A 25,087-nucleotide genomic window follows, 5' to 3' on the forward strand; every position below is an offset into this window, starting at 1 on the left:
GTATTGGGGTCAGTGTTGAAAGTCACAGGTGGGTACAATGCCTGTTCCACTACAGTTCCATGGAATTCCTGCTCGAGGACTATGTAAACCAAAGGTTATTTAGTCTGCTTCCATAATTCAGCCAATTTTTGAACAAAAATATAACTATGCAATAATTTAATCTGAACAATCTAACTATCACAGTAAAGTGGAAAATTAGTGCGAAAATTGAATTATCAAGTAAGTGGTATTATGTAACTTTGGATTAAGTGGATTAGTTACACAAAGAGAGTTTGAAGAGATGCCTTGTAGCCAGCATTTTAACACATGAAGTATTCCCCAAGGACATGTCCCTGTACCACTTAATAAATTAAGTAGCTCAGAGCACTGTGTGTCACTTATTCCAATCTATAACAAGCATTCTGGGGTTTGTAGAGGGTGCACTGGTTGAAACACAGAATATAAATTAGTCGGAGTGAGGTGCAGCAACCTGTAGGCTGGAAGGGCAACTTGAGTCCACCTTAGCTGAACAATCCTGTGATCTGAACCCTATAATGCCTGCATTTAAATGAAGGGTACTATCTAATTATCAAAGCTTTATTAAGTCACTCATGTAGCTGGATGGCAGAGACACTTATGATGGGATATCAAGTCACAAATAGCAGCAGCCTTCCACTACCTCATCCAAGTAACCATTCTTGAACAGTGAGGTTAAATACAGAATGCCAGGTGCTTTTTCACTACAGGTAACATGAGTGGGAAAGAACATGTGATAGCCAACTCTCATGTGCACTTCTAATGTGGGTTGTTGGATTGTAATTATTTACTGTAGTGAAAAAGCAGTGCTGCTAGCATTTCCTTCTTTAGCCTGGAATGCTAAGGCTGACTCACCAAAAGACCAATCATTGGGTTTGATGATCTGTGTGGCTGAATACCACAGTGTGACAAATTTAGCTGCTGAGCCATCGGGGAGTTCTGGCTCACTATTACTTCAGAAATGTCTTTCAGGACAAACAATTCCTGTAGTGTTAAAAAATATACCTTTTGGCTGCATTGAATTTTTAGTTTGTATTTTGTATTACTAAAAGCACTCAAAGTTAGACAAGTACTTGTCACCAGAATAGCCATCAGCTCGGACCTGACAAATTGCCTTCACATCAATCACAAATATGTTGACTATGGTCAAAGATTGGCTATTCAAAAAAAAATAAATATGAATGTTCATCTTTGGTAATTATTTTAGGGTCAGTCATCTCTTTTTTCAGTATGATCCAAACTCCTTTGAAGTTATATTTCTATTAGTAAGCATGTCTGCAGTCTTGCTCCCAAGTCACTTTCACACAGATCAAAGAATTAAGTCCTGCTTAGCAGTTGTGAGTTTGATTGGCAGCTATTAGGAAAGAAAGAGGCAGAGTCTAGGGAGTTATGACCTGTTCGTCCGTCTAACAATTGTTGTGGGGAAGCAATAATTAAGGACAGGGTGAGTGAGCACTTGGAGAAATTTCTGCTGATTAGAGTGAGCCAACATAGATTTATAAAGGGTAGGTCACATCTAACAAAGCAAATTGTATTTTTTGAGGAAGTAACGTGAATAGTAAATAGGGGAATGCTTATGAATGTATTTTATTTGGACCTGCACAACGCATTTAGAGACTGTTAACTAAGATCAATGCTCATGGAATTGAAGACAAATTATTTGCATGGCTAGGAGATTGATTAGGTGATAGAAGACAGAGAGGAGGGGTAATAAGTATATACTAGAATTGGAAGGATGTGATTAGTGGTATCCCTCAAGGATCAGTGATGGGACATCAACTATTGACTATACTTATTAATGATTTAGCTAACACAGCAGAGAGCTATATGTCCAAATTTGTCAGTGACACAAAAGTTGTGGCATAGCAAGTAGCAGAAGAGCATAAGAGAAGAAGAAATGGGAGGAATAGGCCTCAACTGCATCCTCCTGCAATATCCTCATATCCCTTAGGTTTCTTAGTAGCCAAAGAATGATCAACTTCTGCCTTGAATATGTTCAATGACTGAACATACACAACACTTTTGGGTAGAGAATTTCAAAGATTCACAACCCTCTGAGTGAAGAAATATTTCCTTATTTAAGTCCTAAATGGCTGATCCCTTATTCTGAGACTGTGAATGTGCTGTATTCTAGCTTTCTCAGCCATGTGGATGGTAGCATGAAATGAAACGAGACACTGATAGAATAGAGTGGGTGAAACTGTGGCTGAAGCATTTCAACACAGATATGTGAGAGGTGATCCATCTTAGACCAAAAAAGGATAACGCAAAGTACTTCATAAATCATGAAAAGCTAGGAACAGTAGAGGTTCATGTACACAGATTTCTAAAATGCAGTGGTTGGATACAAAAAAAAAATCAAAAAGGCTAATGGAATATAACTAGAGTGCTAGCGTATACAGTATAAAGGGAAGGAAGCTTTGTTATAGCTACATAAAGCCTTGATTAGATCATATCGGGAGTTGTGCGTACCATTGTAGGTATCACACTTTAGATAGGATATTTTAGCCTTGGAAGGAGTGTAGTGCAGATTCATTAAAATATGATCAGGGCTCCAAGTATTAGATAATATGGAGAGATTACATACCAGATGTTTATTCCCTGGAATATAGATTAAGGAATAATTTGATTGAGGCTTTCAGGATTTTGAAAGTAATTTATAGGCTAGAAACTTTTTCTGTTGATGGGAGAATTTAGAACAAGGGACATAACCTTAAAATCAGAGCCAGGCCATTCAGAAATTAGGAAATACTTCTTCATGCAAAGGATGGTAGGAGTGTGGAACATTGTCCCAAAAAAAGCAGTAAATGCCAGCTCAATTAATAATTTCAAATCTGAGATCAATATATTTTTGCTAGCCAATGGATACAGAGCTAAGGCAGGCAGAATGAGTTAAGATGCAGGTCAGCTATGATCTCACTGAATGGCAGGACAGACTCGAGCAGCTGAATGGTCTACTCCTGTTCCTGTGGCTGAGACACTTGAAACAGTGATAGGATCAATAATTGGGTGATCCTCTTTGATGGACAGTTCAGTGGGCCTCGATCTCCTACCAAGATCTACAGCCAGTGTTTCAGTTTTGGAGCAAGTAGTCCAACAGCTCTATCTTTCAGGCTTTGTCTCAGGGCAGTAAGGATGCTAGGCCAGACTGAAGTCGTGCATATAAACGTCTGTCTATGTTGTGACAGAAAAGGAGTATTCTTTGATCTACTGTGGAGCAGAATAACTTGCATTTTATTGTTAATTTCATTGTACAATGTAAATAAAACCACTTTTCAGTTCAAAGTCAGAGTGGCAGTCTTGTCTGAATGTGTATTCAACCCGTTTTATGAGGAACAGAATACCACATGGCAGAAAATGATGTGCTCCAAAAAGCGAGTAAAAAGCACAAGAGTCCACTGTTACAATTCCTGAGTCTCATGATTATTAACATAGAAACTTGGCCAAAAAGCTGTGCTGTGGATTATAAGTGACAATAGTTCAGTTTATGTAAGTGGCCACTGATACTGAACCTGAGAAAATATCTAGCATTAAAAAAGATAAAATCTCTTACAACAACTGGCCTCAGTTTCTTCTGAAATCTTTTTTTATTAATTACTAAGTGAAGTTTGTACTCTAACTGATGCCATGCTTGTTTAGCATCAACATTTACAAGGCATTGTGCAAGCTTCTACCATGAAGGAACTATAACTTCAGTCATACTTTTTAATCTAAACTCATTAGATCCAGTAATGTAGTAAATATTGGCCTGAATTTTGCAGCCAGCAGCAAAGCAATGGTACTTGCCGCCAACTTTAAAGAAAGCTGATCATTTAAGATCTGACAATCTCTGTGGCATAGTTTTCCCCTTTCCTGGTGGCAGTTTAAATCTGGTGTCAAGGCATGGGGATCTCTTGGCATGCAGCAGCAGTGATGTCAGCAGGCAGTTGAGCAGCCAATCATGTTGAAGCACAGCAAACCAGAAGTTAAAAGCATTTAATATCCTTTACTTGTAATTCAAGTTTTCAGATAATAAAGTAAATGACTATGATCGGATTAAAATATAAATTATGATTGGATTAAGACAGAAGCTAAAACAAAGATAAACAAACTGATTTTTTTAAAGATATATAGAACTTCTGTATTATGCAGATATTTTACATTCCATAAATAGAAAAGCAGTAACGTTGTTAAATAATAATTATGTAATAGTATGCCATTAAAAACACAGTTACACCTCATTCAACAAAATGCAATTTTCCAGGATTCTTACAGTGAGATGAATGGCATGAATATTACAAAGCCATGCTTTATATCAAAAATGACTATGTATTTATTGGCTGACAACCACTGAGTTTTAAAAGACTGAAACAATATTCCAGTTACGTGAAACATCAGTTTCTAAGATGGCTGAACATTTGCACGACTTTACCTTACAGATTTCAAAGCCATTAAACTGGAGTTAACCTGTCCAGAAAACCCTATCATATATGATCACTCTGAAAGACTGCGAATGAGCCATCTCCTAACCCTTTCACAAGGCATGGGTACTCAATTGGGTGAGGACCAAGCATTAGGTGTAATCACCTCCGGCAATGAACTCTGGCTGAGAAAGGAATTTATCTAGCCATTATCTAATCATGTAAATCATGGATCTTGAATCCACCAGCTATGACCATGTTTGGATACTGGTCAATTGGAGATGATCATGTGGCCAGCCAACTTGACACCTCTTTGGTATTTAAGAAATTGCTTTTCTGCAGGTCACAGAACAGGAACAGAAGAGATGAAGAAGAGGCAGGATCCCTGAATGGGACATTCCCTCTCCATCTAATGCATAACCTTGAGCCCTGATGGCTGTTGACCTTCCACACACCAAAGGCAAGGTTTTTGAGAACCAACCCAATAGCTCCTGACTCCATAGGAACAGATATAAATTGTAAAATGAACATATTTAAATTATCTTGATCTAGAGGGACCATCGAACTTAGCCTGAAACGTGTGAGTGAATGTGTGCATGTGAGAGAGAGAGAGAGAGAGAAAGAACTGGAGTGTATGTGTCCGTGGAAGTCAGACCGTTTTTTATTATTTTTATTAGACTGGGTTGAATACAATAATTAGTCTCTTTCTTTTTAAAAACCTACAAGGAAAACTGTCTGTGCCTTTTACAGTCATAGCACCTAAACAATTAAACACTCATTACCAAACATATCCTTCTAAAAAAAAACCCTGATGTGGTCAAGCAATGAGTCAGAAAAGAGGAGAGCCATTCTACCCCTCCTTAACAGATCGAAACCGTGAAAGTAGAATTTCTCAAATTGACTTCCCATTGACTGCAGTCTGAAGGGTGATGATATAGTACATCTTCTAGAAAATAATAGATTCATTGACAGCAACATCTGGATTTCTGTATTATTCTGCACATGCGTGGACTTCAGACATTGCTGTCAGTTTCAGCGGAACAATGATGGTGAACACTGTTATGAAAATGTCTAATTCCATATATTTTAGGACTACAAGTTTCAGGTTGGGGATTGAAGTGTTAAATGTAGGATAAATTAGAAAACAAAAACTGACTGTGTGCGGATGATTAAAAAAAAAGCTTAAAGTAATTAGCATTCAAAGGATGGTTCTTGTGTACTTGCAGGGTCAGAGTTAGAAGGGTGCAAAAATAAAACGGCAGGTGGGACAGTTTCTGGATTACTACCTGAGCCATGAGCACATTGGCTTGAGGTAAATAAGATTAGAATTGAATGTGGCTCAAAGAGATAGGTACGAAAGAAATGGGTTTTGATTCATGGAGCACTTGCACCAGTACTGAAAAAGTGGGAATTGTATTTTTGGGATGGTCTTCACCTGAACTGTTCTGGGACGAGTATTCTGCTGAGTAATATAACGAGGGCAGTGGAGGGGGCTTTAAACTAAAGACAGTCGTCGAGGGATCAAGTGCATGGAATCAGGGCATGGCAGGAAGGGACAGAGCATACAAACTCATGAGTACCTCAGCAATAAGGCTAGGAGGTTGCAAAAAAGCAAAAGGATAGAATGGAAGACTATCTGAATGCATGAGGCATTCATAACAAAATGGGCAAATTGTCAGATAAAACAGAAATGACAACATCTGTAAATAGAGTCGGTGGGGGGGGGAGAAAGAGTCGGGGTGGGGAGAAAGAGTCGGGGGGGGGAGAGAAAGAGTCGGGGGGGGGAGAGAAAGAGTCGGGGGGGAGAGAAAGAGTCAGGGGGGTGGAGAGAAAGAGTCGGGGGGTGGAGAGAAAGAGTCGGGGGGGGGGAGAGAAAGAGTCGGGGGGGGGAGAGAAAGAGTCGGGGGGGGGAGAGAAAGAGTCGGGGGGGGGGGAGAGAAAGAGTCGGGGGGGGGGAGAGAAAGAGTCGGGGGGGAGAGAAAGAGTCGGGGGGGAGAGAAAGAGTCGGGGGGGAGAGAAAGAGTCGGGGGGGGGAGAAAGAGTCGGGGGGGGTGAAAGAGTCGGGGGGGGTGAAAGAGTCGGGGGGGGTGAAAGAGTCGGGGGGAGTGAAAGAGTCAGGGGGAGTGAAAGAGTCGGGGAGGGTGAAAGAGTCGGGGAGGGTGAAAGAGTCGGGGAGGGTGAAAGAGTCGGGGAGGGTGAAAGAGTCGGGGAGGGTGAAAGAGTCGGGGAGGGTGAAAGAGTCGGGGGGGAGAAAGAGTCGGGGGGGGGAGAAAGAGTCGGGGGGGGGGGAAAGAGTCGGTGGGGGGAGAAAGAGTCGGGGGGGGGAGAGAAAGAGTCGGGGGGGGGAGAAAGAGTCGGGGGGGGAGAAAGAGTCGGGGGGGGGAGAAAGAGTCGGGGGGGGGAGAAAGAGTCGGGGGGGGAGAAAGAGTCGGGGGGGGGAGAAAGAGTCGGGGGGGGGAGAAAGAGTCGGGGGGGGGGAGAAAGAGTCGGGGGGGGGAGAAAGAGTCGGGGGGGGGGAGAAAGAGTCGGGGGGGGGAGAAAGAGTCGGGGGGGGGAGAAAGAGTCGGGGGGGGGAGAAAGAGTCGGGGGGGGGAGAAAGAGTCGGGGGGGGGAGAGAAAGAGTCGGGGGGGGGGAGAAGAGAAAGAGTCGGGGGGGGGAGAAAGAGTCGGGGGGGGAGAAAGAGTCGGGGGGGGGAGAAAGAGTCGGGGGGGGGTGAAAGAGTCGGGGGGGGTGAAAGAGTCGGGGGGGAGAAAGAGTCGGGGGGGAGAAAGAGTCGGGGGGGAGAAAGAGTCGGGGGGGGTGAAAGAGTCGGGGGGGGTGAAAGAGTCGGGGGGGGTGAAAGAGTCGGGGGGGTGAAAGAGTCGGGGGGGGTGAAAGAGTCGGGGGGGGTGAAAGAGTCGGGGGGGGTGAAAGAGTCGGGGGGGGGTGAAAGAGTCGGGGGGGGTGAAAGAGTCGGGGGGGAGGAGAGAAAGAGTCGGGGGGGAGGAGAGAAAGAGTCGGGGGGAGGAGAGAAAGAGTCGGGGGGGGTGAAAGAGTCGGGGGGGGGGTGAAAGAGTCGGGGGGGGGGTGAAAGAGTCGGGGGGGGTGAAAGAGTCGGGGGGGGGGGTGAAAGAGTCGGGGGGGGGTGAAAGAGTCGGGGGGGGTGAAAGAGTCGGGGGGGGTGAAAGAGTCGGGGGGGGTGAAAGAGTCGGGGGGGGGTGAAAGATTCGGGGGGGGGTGAAAGATTCGGGGGGGGGTGAAAGATTCGGGGGGGGGTGTGAAAGAGTCAGGGGGGTGAAAGAGTCGGGGGGGAGAAAGAGTCGGGGGGGAGAAAGAGTCGGGGCGGGGGAGAAAGAGTCGGGGCGGGGGAGAAAGAGTCGGGGCGGGGGAGAAAGAGTCGGGGCGGGGGAGAAGGAGTCGGGGGGGAGAAAGAATCGGGGGGGGGAGAAAGAGTCGGGGGGGGAGAAAGAGTCAGGGGGGAGGAGAGAAAGAGTCGGGGGGGGAGAAAGCGTCGGGGGGAAGAAAGCGTCGGGGGGGCGCAAAGAGTCGGGGCTGGGGGAGAGCGGTGGGGAGTGAGACCGGGAGAGAGAGCGCAGGGAGGGGAGAGCATGTGGGAGAGAGTAAGAGAGAGAGAGAGAAAAAAAGAGAGAGAGAAAAAGAGAAAGATCAGGAACAAGGATGTTGTCCGGCTTGAGTTACTGAACAAGAAATCAGTGATGCCGGTACTTTATCTGAGGCGTCCATAGTTGGGAGGAAGGACCCCAAGGAATCTCATACCTTGGAGAATAGATGGAACACTGAGGAGAATCAAAGTTAATTGCTGAGAGCTGTGGAACCACTACTGACTGAGCTGGCTGAGTCCTAAAGGACAGAGAGCTAGAGCGGGTCTGCGGCAGGTGGTGAGGGAACCAACGAGAGGGAAAAACATACTTGACCTTGTGTTCACCAATCTACCTCGCGTTTGCACCTGGCCATGACAGTACTTGTAGGACTGATGAACGAACAGTCCGTCATTGCGGAGACGAAGTCTATTGTCACATTGAGGATACCCTCCATCATGTTGTGCGGCACTACCATCATGCTAAATGGGATAGATTTTGAACAGGTCTAGCAACTCAAAACTAGGCATCCACGAGGCGCTATGGGCCATCAGCAACTGCATTGTATTCAACTACAATCCATAATCGCATGTCCCGGCATATACCCTACTTTACCATTACCATCAAGCCAGGCAGTCAACCCTGGATCAATGAAGCATGTAGGAAGGCATACCAGGAGCCGCACCAGGAATACCTAAAAAAGGTGTCAGCCTGATGAAGCTACAACACAGGGCTAGTTGCATGTCAAACAGTGGAAGCAGGGTGCAATAGACAGAGCTAAACGATCCCACAACCAAGGGATCAGACCTATCCTGCTACATCCAGTCAGGAATGGTGGTGGACAATTAAACAACTTGCTGGAGGAGTTGGGTCCACAAATATCCCCATCCTTAAAGATGGGGGTGCCCAGCTGAAGGGCATGGCTGAAGCATTTGCAAAAAGCTTCAGCCAGAAGTACTGAGTGGATGATCCATCTTGGCCTCCTCCGGAGGTCCCCAGCATCACATATGACAGCCTTCAGCCAATTTGATTCACTACACATGATATCAAGAAATGGCTGAAGGTACTAAATATTGACAAGGCTATGGATCCTGACAACATCCCGATAATAGTATTGAAGACTTGCGCTCCAGAACTTGCCACGCCACTAGCCAAGCTGTTTCGGTAAAGCTCCAACACTGGCATCTACCCGACTATGTGGAGAATTTCCCAGGTATGTCCTGTTCATAAAAAGCAGGACAAATCCAACCTGGCCAATTACACCTCATCAGTCTTCTCTCCATCATCAGTAAAAGGGGAATCAGTGCGATCAGGAGCTGAGAGCACTTGGTTAGCAATAACTTGCTCACTGACACCTAGTTTGGTATCTACCAGGGCCGCTCAGCTCCTGGCCTCATTATAGCCTTGGTCCAAACATGGAGAAAAGAGCTGAACCCTCTGAGGTGAGGTGAGAGTGACTGCCCTTGACATCAAGGCAGCAGTTGACCAAGTGTGGCATCAAGGAACCCTAACAAAACTGGAGTCAATAGGAAACAGGGGGAAAACTCTCTTCTGGTTGGGTCATACTGAGCACAAAGGAAGATGGTTGTGGGAGATCAATCATCTCAGATCCAGGACATCATTAAAAGGAGTTCCTCAGGGTAGTGTCCTCAGCCCAACCATCTTCAGCTGCTTCATCAATGAACGCCCTTCCATCATAAGGTCAGAAGTGGGGGTGTTCGCTATTGATTGTACACTGTTCAGCACTATTCACAACTCCTCAGAGACTGAAGGCATCCTTCTCCAAATGCAGCAAGACCTGGACAATACCCAGGCTCGGGCTGACAAGCGGTAAGTAACCTTCGCACCACACAAATGCCAGGCAATGATCTTCTCCAACAAGAGAGAAACTAACTATCACTCCCTGACATTCAATGGCATTACCATCTCTGAATCCCCCACTATCAACATCCTGGGAGTTACCATTGACCAGAAACTGAAATGGACTAGCTATATAAATACTGTGGCTACAACAGCAGGTAAGAGGCTAGAAATCCTGTGGCGAGTAACTCACCTCCTGACTCCCCAAAGCCTGTTCGCCATTTACAAGGCCCAAGTCAGGAGTGTGATGGAATACTCTCCCCACTTGCCTAGATGAGTGCAGCTCCAACAACACTCAAAAAGCTTGACACCATCCAGGACAAAGCAGCCGGCTTGATTGGCACCCATTCTACAAACATTCACTCCCTCCACCACTGACCCACAGTGGCAGCAGTGTGTACCATCTACAAGATGCACTGCAGGAACTTACAAAATCCACTTAGAAAGCACCTTCCAATCCCATGACCACCACCATCTGGAAGGACAAGTGCAGCAGATACATGGGAACAGCAATGCCTGGAAGTTCCCCTCCAAGCCACTCACTATCCTGATGTGGAAATATGTTGCCATTCCTTCACAGTTGCTGGGTCAAAATTCTGGAACTCCCTCCCTAACTGTGGATGTACCTGCACCACATGGACTGCAGCAGTTTAAGAAGGCAGCTCACCACTACCTTCCCAAGGGCAAATAGGGATGGGCAATAAATGCTGGTCCAGCCAATGAAACCCACATTGCATAAATGAATAAAAAGTAACCCTATACGTGCTAGACCCTATTACTACATTCCCAAGTCTTTATCCAACATATTTTAAGTGATTATAATTTACCTCATGTCTTACATTGTTATTACTGTCATACATTTACATTGTCATTATTACATTATCACTGCCCCATCACCCATTTCAAGTCCTTCAATTCAAAGATTCAGGTGGTCCGGAGGCCTTATAACCCTTCCATATCTCGTTCGCGCTACTGTCGAAGGAGTGGTAGGCTCTATCACTGTCGTTTCTTCCATTTGGTTTGGAGGTTGCTCTAGCATCTGGGTATCTTCCTTGATATCTCTCCACAGCATGGTGGGGTGGGTAATCCATGATTTGGCTGGGGGCAGTGGGGGAGAGACTCCTCTTTCTCCTGACTGTGCCCTATGCTGTGCCAACCAGGTAGGAGCAAGGCTCATTCTCATCTTTTCTAATGACGGCACCTTCTCTCTCCAGGTCTTTAATCCAGATCTTGTCACCCTTCTGTAATTGTGACAAGTCTCTGGTAGGCAGAAGCTTACTTCTGCCTGTATGGCTGCTCTCTTGCTTGGATGCCCTGGTTACCAACTCTGGTCTGAGTATTTTCAGCAGGATTGAAAGTTGTGTGCAGAGTTTAAGCCCATCAAGAGTTCAAATGGGGACAGGCTGCATTTTAAAGGGTGGGCTGAATCTGAGCAGTGCTGGGGGAAAGTCATCATTCTTTTTCAGGAGGCTTTTTACTGTACAGACCCCTCTTTCAGACTCCTCATTTGACAGAGACTATCTCAGGGAGCTAGTGTATTGGTGGAAGGCAGATGTGGTGAAGAGTGCAAAGTATTCATTTAAAAATTGTGGACCATGATCAGATACTATCTTGTCTGGGCTGCCGTAGCTTAAATTACTGCCTCTGTGGTAGTTGTATATAGCTGCTTCACCTCAACCCACCTGGAGAAGTATCCCACCACTATAAGGAAAAGTTTGCTGTTGAAGACAAGCAAATCTACACCCAGCCTCCCTCATGGCCTAGTACTGAATTGTATGGGGACGAAGGGCTCTCTTTGATCTTTGCAATGCACACAATCAGCAATTTGCAATGGTCTCTGCAACTGCCTTGGAAATGCCTGGCCACCAGACAGCGGATTGGGTCAATGCTCTGTGCTTGGTGATGCTCAGGTGGTCCTAGTGTATTTTTTAAAGGACCTCTGCCTGCAGGGAGACCGGATTGACCAGCTGCTCATCGTAGACCAGGATGTCATCTCTAATGGCATTTTCAAAACATGTTTTCATGGTCTCTTTATTTGGTCTCTGCTGAGGCCATGACAATATCTGTGCATGTGGGCACACTCATCGCACATTTGTTCCTGGTGGGTCTGTTAAGAGTTTACTTGTGGTTCCTGCAGATGTCTCCTTGTCAATTGGGAGTATGCTGCCAGTTGCTTGACGAGGTTGACATCCTGTTTTGGTGGGAGGCCCACTGTGGCCCTTGAAAGTGTATCTGCTTTGTCTTGTTTTTAACTTGGATGTATACAGTCTCATAAGTGAATCTGGATTCTGGGAGGCATCTTTGCAAGCTCCTTCTTATTCAATAAGGAGGCTAGTAGCTTATGGTCCATTTCGATTGTAACCTTGAGGCCAATGATATAGTCTTAGAACCTACTGCATGCCTACGTGACTGCGAAAGCTTCCTTTTCTATGATGATATATCTTATCTCTGTGTCTGACAGCCATCTGGTAGTATTCCAGTCAGCAACTTTCACCCAGTTGCCCCTGGGTCAGGGCCACTCTGAGACCTCTGGACAAAGCATCCAATGCTATGATGATGGGCAGGGCTGGGTTTATTGCGGCGGAATGTCAGTGGAGAGCAGCATCGCCTTGATGTGAGTGAATGCTTGCTCTCGATGTGAGTTCCAGCACCATGCTTGGTCTTTCTTAAGTAGATGCCTCAAGGGTTCTATGATCTATGCCAAATTTGGTAAGAAATTTGCCAGATGCTTCACCATCCCCAAAAATTGCTGGCAGTCTGGAATTGAGGGTGGGGTTGGGAACTTGCTAATAGCCTTGGCTTTTTGTGGGCCTATTGTGATGCCTTTATTGCGGACCATGTGGCCCAGGAATCAAATTGATATTTTGGAAAGCTCACGTTTGTCGTTCAGTGTCAGTCCTACTTCCTGCAGGCTCTCCAAGACTGCTGTGTGAGTCTCCAGTCATATTCATCTACCATTGCACCGTGAACTAATACATCATCCATGTGGTAAATGATGCCTTGGAGGCCCTGGAAAATGACTGACAACATAAGTTGGAATATTTCTGGCACCGATGTGATTCCAAACAGCAGGTGGTTAAAGCAGAAATCTGCCAAAGCGAGTAATAAATGTTGTTAGCAGCCTGGACTCTTCGTCAAGAGGAAGTTGTCAAAAGTTGCTATTTGTGCCCAGTTTTGAAAAGAACAACATGCTCTTTGGGAGTTTAGTCAGGCTTTTGTCCAATGGAGAAATGGGATGTACTTCTCTAGCTACAGCTTTGTTAAGCTGTGTCAGGTCGACGCAGGTACGGATGGACCAGTTTGGTTTTGGGGCTGTGACTACCCTGAAAAACAATGCAGTTGGTTGTATGGATGGAGGGATGACTCTCATGTTTGTGATCTCACCCGGCTGCTGTTGCACCTGCTTCATGATTGGATGCGGGATCTTATGAGATGTGAATAAGCACACGCGTTTAACATCCTCTCTGAGTGATTTTAAATGCATTCTTCTGTCACCCTAGTCCTGTGAAGAGTTTCGGGAACTCACATTTGTACTTGGAGCCAGGAGCTTGCTGACTGAACTCGTAAATCTTCTGTAACAAGTTAAGTTCAACACAGGCTTTGCGGGTTAGTAATAAACAGTCCTGGTTGTGGATTATAAAAAGGGTCTCACGGATTGTTTTATTCTTGCATCTCAGTGTTGTGTGCATGGTGCCTTTCATTGGAAGCTTTACACGTCCTGCCCATGTGGGGCGTCATGGACAGCATCAGCTGCTGGGTTATCAGCCATGGTTCTTTGTCCGACAGAATTGTTATGCTGGCTCCTGTGTCTAATTTAAAATTTGTTAAATGGCCATTGACTGAAATGTCTGCATTCCAAAATGAGAAACCAAATTCTTTGACCTCATCCAAAAAGCATGGCTGTGTGTCTTCCAGACTTGCAGTCTTGACCTTGTGCATAATCTTTGGGCTTTTTGTCCGTTTCAGAGTTTTTGCTCTGCAAAGTTTGCTAGTGGCCAATCCTGTTGCACTGAACTTGCAGGACATTGATCTGGCATTTGGGGGTCCACGGCTTTAGCATGGTCAATCTGCTGGCTGGTTTGGGTATTGCTTTCCCTGACTTAGAGTGTCCCTGTGTCTTTGTTGCTTAACTAGCTGGACTGTGGGTTAACCTCAGCACCACGATTTATTCTGTCCCCTTATGATGGTCCTCTGCTGCTTATAGAGTTCTGGCTGTATAACCATCTGATTGCCTTTTCCGGAGTTAGATCGCCCATTACTTTCAGGAGGTCAGAATGCATGTCATTCTCTACTCCTACCATTATTCTGTCTCTGATGAGTTCTGATGTTAAATCTCTGTACTCGCAACCTTCTGCCATCCTGTACAGTTCTAATAGCTGTTGGACTCTGCTACTGAATTTAGTTCTTTTGAATGTCTTACTGCTTCTTAGATTAAAATAAATGTCGAATGATTTTAGTAACTCATTGAATTTTGTGAATGATTCATTATTTCCCTGTTTTGCAATAATGTCATCCACAATCGAGCCTACCAAGTAAAGGAGCGTGTTCACCTGCTCTACTTCTGACTTTTTATTTAAACCTGAAGCGATGCTCTATTTAAGAATCTTTTCCTCCATGCCCCAAATGTTGAGATTGATCTGGACCTTGGATTAGTCCGAATTGATTTGGAAGTGTGGAATTCTGTCCCATGTCCAAAATTTTGAAAGTGTATGTTCTGCTTTAAGAGCTGCCTGAATTTCAAGATAGCATTGCTGTTCACTTGGAGACGGAGGGATTTCCCGCGTTTGCTGGTTTTGGCGGGCTCCACAACAATGGCGATGGCGCTCAGCTTGAAAAAAAATGTTTTAACAATGGTTGCTGTGATCAGCTGCCTGCAGACTTACCTTGTTCAGCGTTTTACTTTTTTGACTCACGAGTCCGTTGAATTCTAGCTTCTGCTTGCCTTTTACGGAGTTGAACAGTTGCAATGTTCCTGAAATATTTAATTAAAACTTTCTCTTTTATTTTCACGTTTCTGACGAGCTCAGGCTCTGATTCAGGGATTGGGTTTCAGCAACAGGTTTCTCTCAAACTGCACTTCAGACTCTGAATTACTTTAAAAGCTTCTCAGGACTTGATGCAGCTTGGAATTTTAAAAGATTTAGCTTACCCTTGCCAAGTTCTGCCAATTCTGCACTCTGGACTTCCAAAGGAGATTCAATGAAGTCTTTTACTGCAGTAAGGAATTTTAAATTTTTGCCTTCAGGTTCCAAGCCTTTCTTATGAGCTTTTTCCCGACAATTTTTCCTCTGTGCCTCTGCTTCTGGAGCTTCTTTTCAGTTCAGAATTTTTCCTCAGTCTTACAGTATTTCAGGTTTGTCTCTGCACTTTAGCTTAGATTTGGGCTTTTTTCATGAGCTGCCACCATGTTGTGGAGTGTTGGTTACATCTCCGTAGGTTTTAATGAAATCTTCATCGTCTGAAGTAGGCCAACTGTAAGTCTATATTAACTATTAGAACTGTTTACAATGATATAGTAAAGGATACAAGCTAGGAGCTGTATCCATGCTTGCTGGTACACCTGGCACTGCACTCAACTGACCCTGGGCGTGGGTCATGTGTTCTTTTACATCATTGCGTGGGCAGTACTGTACTCAGTCCCACATTAACGCTATATGTTCCAGACCCTTATACTATAACCACCAACTTCTCAAGGACAATTAGGGGTGGGTAATAAATTGGAGGGTTTAGACAAGTCGTGTGTGTGGGCAAACACATGGCAGATGCAGTATAATGCGGATAAATATGAAGTTATATGCTTTGGTGTGAAAAACAGAAAGGCAGAGTATTATTTAAATGGTGATATATTGGGAAATGTGGACGTACAAAGGGATCTGGGTGTCCTTGTACATCAGTCGATGAAAGTAAATAGGCAGGTGCAGCAAGCAATTAGGAAGGCAAGTGGTATGTGGGCCTTCATTGCAAGAGGATTTGAGTTCAGAAGTAGGGATGTCTTACTGCAGTTATACTGGGCCTTGGTGAGACAACACCTGGAGTATTGTGTGTAGTTTTGGTCTCCCTACCGAAGAAAGGATATACTTGCCATAGATGGAGTGCAGCAACGGTTCACTAGGCTGATACTGAGGATGGCAGGACTGTCTTATGAGGAGAGATTGGTTCGGCCGGGTCTATAGAGTTTAGAAGAATGAGAGGGAACCTGATTGAAATGTATAAAATTTTAACAGGGCTAGAGAGACTGGATGCAGGGAGGGTGTTTTCCCTGGTTTGGGAGTAGGGGGCCACAGTCTCAGGATATGGGGCAGACCATTTAGGACTTAGATGAGGAAAGATTTCTTCACAAAGAGGGTGGTCAATCTCTGGAATTCTCTACCAGAGAAGGCTGTGGAGGCTGGGTCACTGAGTATATTCAAGAAAGAAATTAATAAAGTTTTGGATATTAGAGGCATCAAGGAGTATGGAGAGAAAGGGGGGATATGGCATTGAGATAGAGGATCAGCCTTGATCATATTGAATGGTGGAGCAGGCTCGAAGGGCCAAATGGCCTACTCCTGCTCCTAGTTTCCACATTTCTAAGTCTATGTTAAATGCTGGCCTAGCCAGCAACGCCTACGCCCCATAAAAGGATAAAAATTGATATTGGTTTGGGCCCTGGAGAAGTGAAAAAAAATCAAGATCCCAGAAAATATAGAACTTTCTATACTCTTAGTGGAACTGTTAGGTGGAATTAAAAACATAACAGAAAGTGGTCTGTTAAGATCTTAGGGTTTAACAAATTAAGATTTACGAAATAGTGTTAAATTAGTCATGCTGGCTTTGTTTAATTCTTGTATAGTAAAAGTTTTTGTTTAAAACATGATATTTTGTGGTGCAGCGCTTTCATTTAATAGCTGGAAGTTTGAATTTCTTAGTATAAGTTAATGGTCTCTGTGAAGATCATAACAAACTGACAGTTTCAAAAAAAGGTCTTGGCTAATATAAACATAGACTGCTTCATAAACATAGACACTACTGCTGAAACTTAAGTTTCAGGAGCTAAGAGTGAGGCTAAACCATACATATTTGCCAGTGAGTTGAAATAAGAACAATTAACTGCTTGAATTTGGGAAATGTTCATGATTGGTTAAAAGAATATAATTCACATTATAACTTACATGTCTATCACTAGAGTCTGTAGTGAAATCTTTTCATTCATTACTCTTGTCACCTATCTTATAAGTCCATTATTGTATTATGCTGGAATTACTTATGCAGTGTTATCTAATAAAATTGGTACTGTATTTTGCAATGATTATGCACAAAATAAAATGCATTTTGAACACTGCAGAAGTTGCTATACAAAAAGTATATAATACCAGAGCAAAATGCCTTACCTATTGTTCCTTTGCCCTCTGTATCATTACTCGACAGACTTACAAGGGTAACACCTCCAATGCTAAAAGAGCAAAAACAAAAGTGTATAAAAGCAAATTACTGCAGATGTTGGAAATCTGAAATAAAAACAGGAAGCAGAGAAACAGCATTAATGTTTTGAGCTCTCCTTCGAGTGACTCTTCTCCGGAACACTGCCAAATAGTCATATTCAACTCAAAACATTAACTGTTACTGTCAGGCCTGTTGAGGTTTTCCAGCACTTGTTGCTTTTATTTAAAAAACAAAAGTGTACTCATTTGGGATACAAAGGGTTACCCCTCTAAAGATGAGAATAAAGCTGCATTATAAAGCTGCATTGTAGGAGGAATAGGTGGAAACATTTTCACTGAGGAAAAGGCACTAACTACAATCGAAATCGTGTAGCTGAACAAAACTTATGATATAATGCAAATTTTACTGATACATACCTTAAAATTACTGCTAATAATTTGGATAGTGTAAATCTATCTCCACTGTTGCTAGGAAACATTGCAGCTAGAAGTAGAGTGAAGAGACCTGTACAAGAGGAGCATAAACAACCAGCAAATTACTTTAGAATCATAAAATAATAGGAGTGTGTGTATATAGATTTCTTGGGAATGTCGTTTAATACAATCAATCCGTTATTACATTAAGAAGTCTAAGGAGTAGGAAGATAACTCAAAATATTTTTATTTGGTCAATGAGAGGATTATAATTTACAGGTTAACACACAAGTCAAGGAGACAGAATGTGTATACAGGCTAGGCCAGATAAGGATGTGGAAGCCAGGAAGGATGGGGTTAAGTGGGATAAAGTGGCTACAGTTGCAGAGGGTGTTAGCAGCAGGGAGATCAGATTTACTAATGTCAAAACTGAGACACATTGAAGTGTCTTGGGAAGGTAGGGCTCCATGATGATTGACATGTTAGGTAACCAATAGCAGGAGTTTGGGGCGGGGCAGCTGAAGGTGGGAAGTCATGTGTTGGCATCTCCCGGAATATATTCAGCCAAATAGATAAAAACAAAAAACTGCAGATGCTGGAAATCCAAAACAAAAACAGAATTACCCGGAAAAACTCATCAGGTCTGGCAGCATCTGTTGAAGGGTCATGAGGGCTCGAAACGTCAACTCTTTTCTTCTCTGCCGATGCTGCCAGACCTGCTGAGTTTTTCCAGGTAATTCTGTTTTTGTTTTGGATATTCAGCCAAAGTTTGCAACCCTGTTAAGATAACTGCAATTTTCAATATTTGGGTATGAACTTTAGTTTCAATGACATTTCTGCCTCATTTTCTTAAAAAAACTGAACCAAGGCTTCATTTGTCATCAGATTCCAGCCAGAATCCTCTGTTTCACTCTAACATTACTGTGCAATGCACAATGGTAAGATTAATCTCCATTTGAAAGCCGCGTTTATTTTCATTTGCACACAGATTGCTAACAACAGATGTTTTCAGCTGGATTTTAATAGGCCAGTGTACATCGTGTGGGAGATTTTTTTTGCAACCAGACCTGCAAGCAGGAAAGCGTGTGATCCTTCAATGAGACTGAGAACTTGGTTGAATGCACCATGGCTCAACTGAACTTGCCTGCCAACTTCCTCAATGCTGACCGGCGGTTTACCAATGAATGCTATCTGACTACCTCTTCAAGTGCGGCTTGTAGTTGGCAACACCGCTGTCAATCTTCTGTTGTCACCCAGATGCTGTTCCCCTCCTAGCTCCCAGGTGGTCTTGGGGTTAATTTATAGGAGGTCATGAGGGGAAATTAACCCCAGTAACTCCCATAAATTAGTGCTTCTGCCACTGGCCTCTTGCTCTCCCTTGCTGGCCTCCCACTTGCCTCCACCATGGAATCCCTCATTGGCCATTCCATCAGAATGCTCCACTTGACCAATAAGGGCACAGAACTTTGGGAAACAAATTTGCCCCTGGCACCAGTGAGAAGGATTTCTGCACTTGTGGGAGCTTCCCGCCACAGCCACTTAATGGTTGGTGAATGGACAGCATTCTGATTCTCATGGCGTGGTGCAGCGCAGCACAGATGATTTTTTTTGGATTTGCCGACAGCCAATGAAATGCGAGGGGTGGTTTAAATGGGAAGCTGAAAACTCAGGCATTTGAACAATCCAGAGAAAAACGTCATGACACTGGGACCTTTAGTGGAAAACCAGGACTGTCTCTGCAAAACTGGGAAGTCTGGTCACCCTAGTTAACAGGGAGTCAATTTTTTTTCCATTATAGTTAGCAGCTAAAATAATTTAGATAACATTGATGAATATTGTTGGAAATATTGGAATCAAGTCAACAATATTACTTTTTTAAATGATTCATATCTTACTAATTGATTTGTGTCTTTCAATCTTAACTCATTTATGAATTAATTTTGGCATTTTAATGTACATTTAATCTTTAGACAATTTATCTCTCTACAACTTTTACGACCAATTGCCAACTTTGTTTAGGTAACAGTAATTGCATAACACTAGATGGCACTGTTAGAAATTATTTTAGCATTGAGCTCATTTTTAGTAAAAACAAAAAAAAACTTCTTTCTGGTTAAGAGCGGCAGTTCTTTACAGATGCTTCTACATATTGTTAATTGTTCCAACATCGCTCTGTAGAGTATATTAAAAAGTAATGAGAAATTAATTCCACAATCCAGTTGGACTCATTTGGTCCTTCTGTTGAGCAGACAATTATATTTGTTACTGTAACATGGGAAACAGTTTAACCACTAACTGGACAGGAATTTAAACTGTAATGTCCTTCTGATAGGATTTCAAAAAGCAGTTCTGTGGGATAGTAACAGCAGTTTTCACAACCTCTGTTAAAGTGATTAAAAAATTCAAGACCATGTGACAAATTAGTGGTTACAATGTCAATTATTAAGAAATAATAGGAATAAGGAATAATATGAAATACCACTCCATTATTTTATGGGAGGGAGACAGAAACTAGATACAAATACATCAGTTATTGAAATCAGTAGTCAAGGATGATTGAACATTGGGAAAGCATGAGCTGATCAAAGACAGTCAGCATGCATTTATGAAAGGTAGATCATGTTTGACTAAGCTACTGAATGTTGTGAGGAGAGTATTAGCATAATGGACAGGGCAGTATCTATGGTGTTGGCTCAATGGACATTGGAAAGGAATTTGATAAGTTTATGCAGAAGTGATTACCAGTAAAAGTAAAAATGTATGAAATTGGAGGTAGTCTTGTGACACGAATTGCTAATTGTTTGGGAAGTAGGAGATAGGAAGTAGAGGTAAAAGGAATGTTCTCCAATTTGCATGATGTGGAAAGTCATACTTCCCAGGATCTGTACTGGGGCCTCAACATTTAAGCATGTATATTAATGGGGAGAATTTTCTCTTTGGCGTGTGGGGGCGGGCCCTGCATGCCTACGCATTAAATGATGCGCGCACAGTGATGTCAGGTGTGGGTCCCGATATCACCGAGCGTCATTCCGATCTTCTGTTCAGTGGGCGCACACTGGAGTCGGCTGCGTGCCCACTGAACTATCAAAGGCCTGTTAAGGCTGTTAATAAATCAATTAAACAAATTGACAGGGCTGCCCATCCAACCTTAAGGTTGGCGGGCAGGCAAAGAGCCCAAGTGGCCTTCGCGTTTTTCATGAAACCTCATCCATGGGTGGGATGAGGTTTCACGAAGGGTTTATTAAATTAATAAATTTTTCGAAGATTTCAAAAACATGTCCCAGCTCATGTGATGTTGTCACATGAGGGGACATATGTAAATGATTTTTTACTTTCTTTATTAAAAATTCACATTATAAAATTAAGCTCCGTGCCTCAGGGAGATTTCTGCGCTCTTTCATGCGCATGTGTGCGAAAAAGCGCAGGCCCCGACTCTCCCTCCTCCCCCGCCCACCTGCAAAAGTAGAGCTGAGCGCTACCGGGCGCACGTCACATAAAATGGCGGCACGCAGCCGATCGCGAGCGGCGACTGGTTCTGCGCCCAGCCCAACCGGCAGGCAGAAGATTCTGGCCAATGACTTTTGGTAAATGAACAGACTTGCATACGCAGGTTTTCAGATGACTAAGTTAAGGGGAATAGCAAGTTGTGTAGTTGGGAATTGGAGCTTACAAGGGTTATGACATACAAAGTGAGGGGCAAATAGATAATAGATGAAATTCAATGCAGCAGGTGAAGGGGAGAAGTTTGAGGACATGCATTTAATCTGAGGAAGTAAAATCACTTTTTTTTTAAAAATGGTGAGAGACTAAGAGCTATGGAGGGATAAAGAGATGCATGGCCTGAATTTTGCGCCCGTCATGCGCACGCGATCGGCAGGCGTAGGAGCAGAAACTGCCCCCTGATCATGATCGGCCTCCGACTGATATTTCACGCTGGCTGGCCGATTAATGGCCAGCCAGGGGAAACGCGCTCAGAGAAAGGCTCAGCACTGCTGGTGCGGGCAGGAAGAGGGCAGGCGTCAACCTCACCACGGGTGCTGGTAAGTGCTTCCACTGAGCTCCCTGAAGGCAGCAGGGAGCCTCCCTCAAGGAGCTGCAGACCTCCAAATAATGAAACAAAGCTCAAAAATGCTGCAAAAAATGTCCATGCAATACAATCAAGCACCTGAAAGCATACCTCATTAAAAAAAAAGTTCCCCCAGATATTTCTTTTTTATTTTAAAACCTAACCAAGATTTCATCCCGCCCTCGGATGGGGTTTCATCAAAAATGTAAAGCCTGCCTGGCCGATTGGCCCATCCGCCAACTGTGAGGTTGTCGACCCACAAAAAGTAGCTTACAGTTGGGCCACTAATGAGCTTAATTGCCCAGTAATTGTCGGTGGGCGCTCTCCTCACTTTTGCACACACCCGCCGAGCGAACTATCGTGCAAGTATGCGATGATGTCGGGACGCTCGCCCGGCATCACCATGCGTGATTTTATGCCTGTTCGGGCGCGCGCTAGCCTGCGGGACATAAAATTCTGGCCCATGTGTCCATGAATTTAGAACGCAAGTTACATTTGTGCTGCACAAATGCCAGGCAATGACTACCTATAAAAAGAGCGAGTCTAACCATCTCCCCAGCATCACAATTGCCGATTTCCCCACCATCGACATCCTGGGGGTCACCATTGACCAGGAAATTAAATGAACTAGTCACATAAATACTTGGCCAAAAGACCATGTCAGAGGCTGGGTATTCTATGATGAGTCTCTCACCTGACTCCCCAAAGTCCTTTCACCAGTTGCTTGGAGGAGTACAGCTCCAGGTCAAGGTAGACTGTTTCAGTGGCATCCCCTCCACCATCATAAACATTCACTCCTCCACCACAGGCACACAGTTGCAACAGTGTCTACCATCTACAAGATGCACTGTAGCAACTCGCCAAGACTTCACCAGTGATCCCTAGCATCTAGGACAAGGGAAGCAGGCACATGGAAACACCACCACCTGCAAGTTCCTCTCGAAGTCACACAACATTCTGACCAGGAACTACAGGCCATTCCTTCTTGTCGCTGGCTCAAATTTCTGCAACTCCCTACCTTAAAGCACTGTGGGTGGACCTACACCATCTGGATTGCAGTAGTTCAAGGTGGTAGTTCACCTTCAATGGCATTTAAGGATGGGCAATAAATGCTGGCTTTGCCCACATTCCATGAACAAAGAAGTAAAAAAAAAGTGATGCCAATGCAAAATACTGAAGGTGTTGGAAATCCGAAATAAAAACAGAAAACGCTGGAAATACACAGCAGATCTGGCAGCAAATGAGAGAGAAACACAGTCAACATTTCAAATCAATGTCCTTTCATCAGAATAGTTTTGAGGAAAGCTCACTGAGCAGAAAGCATGGGCTGAATTTTCACGACTAAGTTTTTTTTGAGCTTCGAGGCCACTTTCTGCCTGCAAACCTGATCACTGGAGTTTTGGGCCTTCCGGTTACTCTTTGCCAGAGCAAACAAGTTAAGAGCCCGCCTCCAGCCTTCCCAATAAATTAAGGAGGGCAGGAGGGATGATGCGGCCATTTTGTCAGAGAAATGATTTCCAATCAAAGGGAACACAGGATATTTCAGAGAAGTTCATCAGGACTTGATTTTTTTTTTAAGTAGCCACAGAAAGTGGAGAGACCTGGGAAGGCTGGGTCTCCCACTCTTACCTGGAGGTCCACCTGATAGAGCTGATGGTAAGCTTACCCATAGGTGAGAAGCAGAGAGCACCTTCATCAATCAAGCATGCTTGGTTGGAAGTGGTCGAGAAAGCGAGCAACAGCAGTGTGGCCCCTCTAACCTGGATACTGTGTACCAGGAGGATGTAGGACCTCAACAGGTCTAGGAGATCCAATGATAGATCATTAACCTGAAATGTTAACTTTGGCTGGGATTTTCCACTCCAGATGCTGGATTTGCAGCAAGGGGCAGGGGAGCATCAGGCAGAGACGTCAGAGACATTCAACAGAGTTGCATATGATGTGGAGGAGTCCATCCACCTACTGTCTGATGAAATGTTACCAACATGTGCATGGAGAGGGTGGCGGACGCCATGGAGACCCTTGTCCAGACCTGCACCCTATCACAGTATCCATGGGCAGAGTTCTGCGAGGGGGGTGGTAGGGCACCTCTACTTCCATCCAGGTGCCCCTTAGCTTCAAGGAATCAGGGAGGGGCCCTCTGGCACCCAAAGGGAAGAGGAGCTGCAAGCAGACACCCCAGGGCCCTTCACTCAGAACTCCCAGATGGTGTGCGGCCCTTTGGAATCTCCTTTGTCTGTGACCCCATTATCTTCGGCCTCTGTGACCACAGAGGGTGCAGCTGCACCAGAGCAGGAGACCCAAAGTAAGCCAGTGCCCCCCAGACCTTGAGGGCACAGAGGACATCTGCCAAAGTCATCAAGGACAACAGGGCACAGTGGTCAGCAGGCTGCCTACATCCATGCTGCGGATGTCGGGATAGCACCTAGATACAGTGGCAGGCAATGAAAATTAAGATGTTTTGATGTGCAACGAGACCTGGGTGTCCTTGTACACAAGTCGCTGAAGGTAAGCATGCAGGTGCAGCAGGCGGTAAAGAAGGCAAATGGTATGTTGGCCTTCATAGCCAGAGGATTCAAGTACAGGTAGAGGGATGTCTTGCTGCAATTGTATAGGGCCTTGGTGAGACCACACCTGGAATATTATGTGCAGTTTTGGTCTCCTTATCTGAGGAAGGATGTACTTGCTATAGAGGGAAAGGTTGCAAAGGTTTACTCGACTGATTCCTGGGATGGCAGGACTGACATATGAGGAGAGATTGAGTCAATTAGGATTATATTCCCTCAAGTTCAGAAGGATGAGGGGGGATCTCATAGAAACCTATAAAATTCTAACAGGACTAGACAGGGTAGATGCAGGAAGGATGTTCCCGATGGTGGGGGAGTCCAGAACCAGGGGTCATAGTCTGAGGATATGGGGTAGACCATTTAGGTCTGAGATGAGGAGAAATTTCGTCACTCAGAGAGTGGTGAGCCTGTGGAATTTGTTACCACAGAAAGTAGTTGAGACCAAAACATTGTATGTTTTCAAGAAGGAGTTAGATATAGCTCTTGGAGCGAAAGGGATCAAAGGGTATGGGGAGAAAGTGGGAGCAGGCTATTGAGTTGGATGATCAGCCATGATCATAATGAATGGCGGAGCAGGCTCGAAGGGCCGAATGGCTTACTCCTGCTCCTAGTTTCTATGTTATATGTGGTTGCACAGGTGTACTATAATTGTTCATCGTTGATACCCTTTTGTAAATATATGGTCACTTACGATTTTAGAAGGTCTGATGTCTTTTCATTTTCTAGGTGTTAAGCTTCTGCGCACCACCCATATTCAGAGGACAA

General features: G+C 44.3%; 1 protein-coding gene across 7 annotated transcripts in view; it reads right to left on the reverse strand.

Moving 5' to 3' along the window:
- Positions 1 to 25,087, reverse strand: part of LOC121285020 (solute carrier family 35 member F5-like) — a 147,510-nt gene that overhangs the window by 62,048 nt on the left and 60,375 nt on the right. For all 7 annotated transcript variants that reach the window (XM_041201105.1, XM_041201100.1, XM_041201103.1 and 4 more), the window contains 2 exons: positions 17,693 to 17,780; positions 17,225 to 17,286 (listed from right to left, as the gene is read on the reverse strand). In XM_041201105.1, coding sequence (XP_041057039.1) covers positions 17,225 to 17,286; positions 17,693 to 17,780 — 150 coding nt within the window. The remainder of the gene's footprint in view (positions 1 to 17,224; positions 17,287 to 17,692; positions 17,781 to 25,087) is intronic.

This window comes from Carcharodon carcharias, chromosome 12 (genome assembly GCF_017639515.1).
Source record: "Carcharodon carcharias isolate sCarCar2 chromosome 12, sCarCar2.pri, whole genome shotgun sequence".
Classification (NCBI taxonomy): domain Eukaryota; kingdom Metazoa; phylum Chordata; class Chondrichthyes; order Lamniformes; family Lamnidae; genus Carcharodon; species Carcharodon carcharias.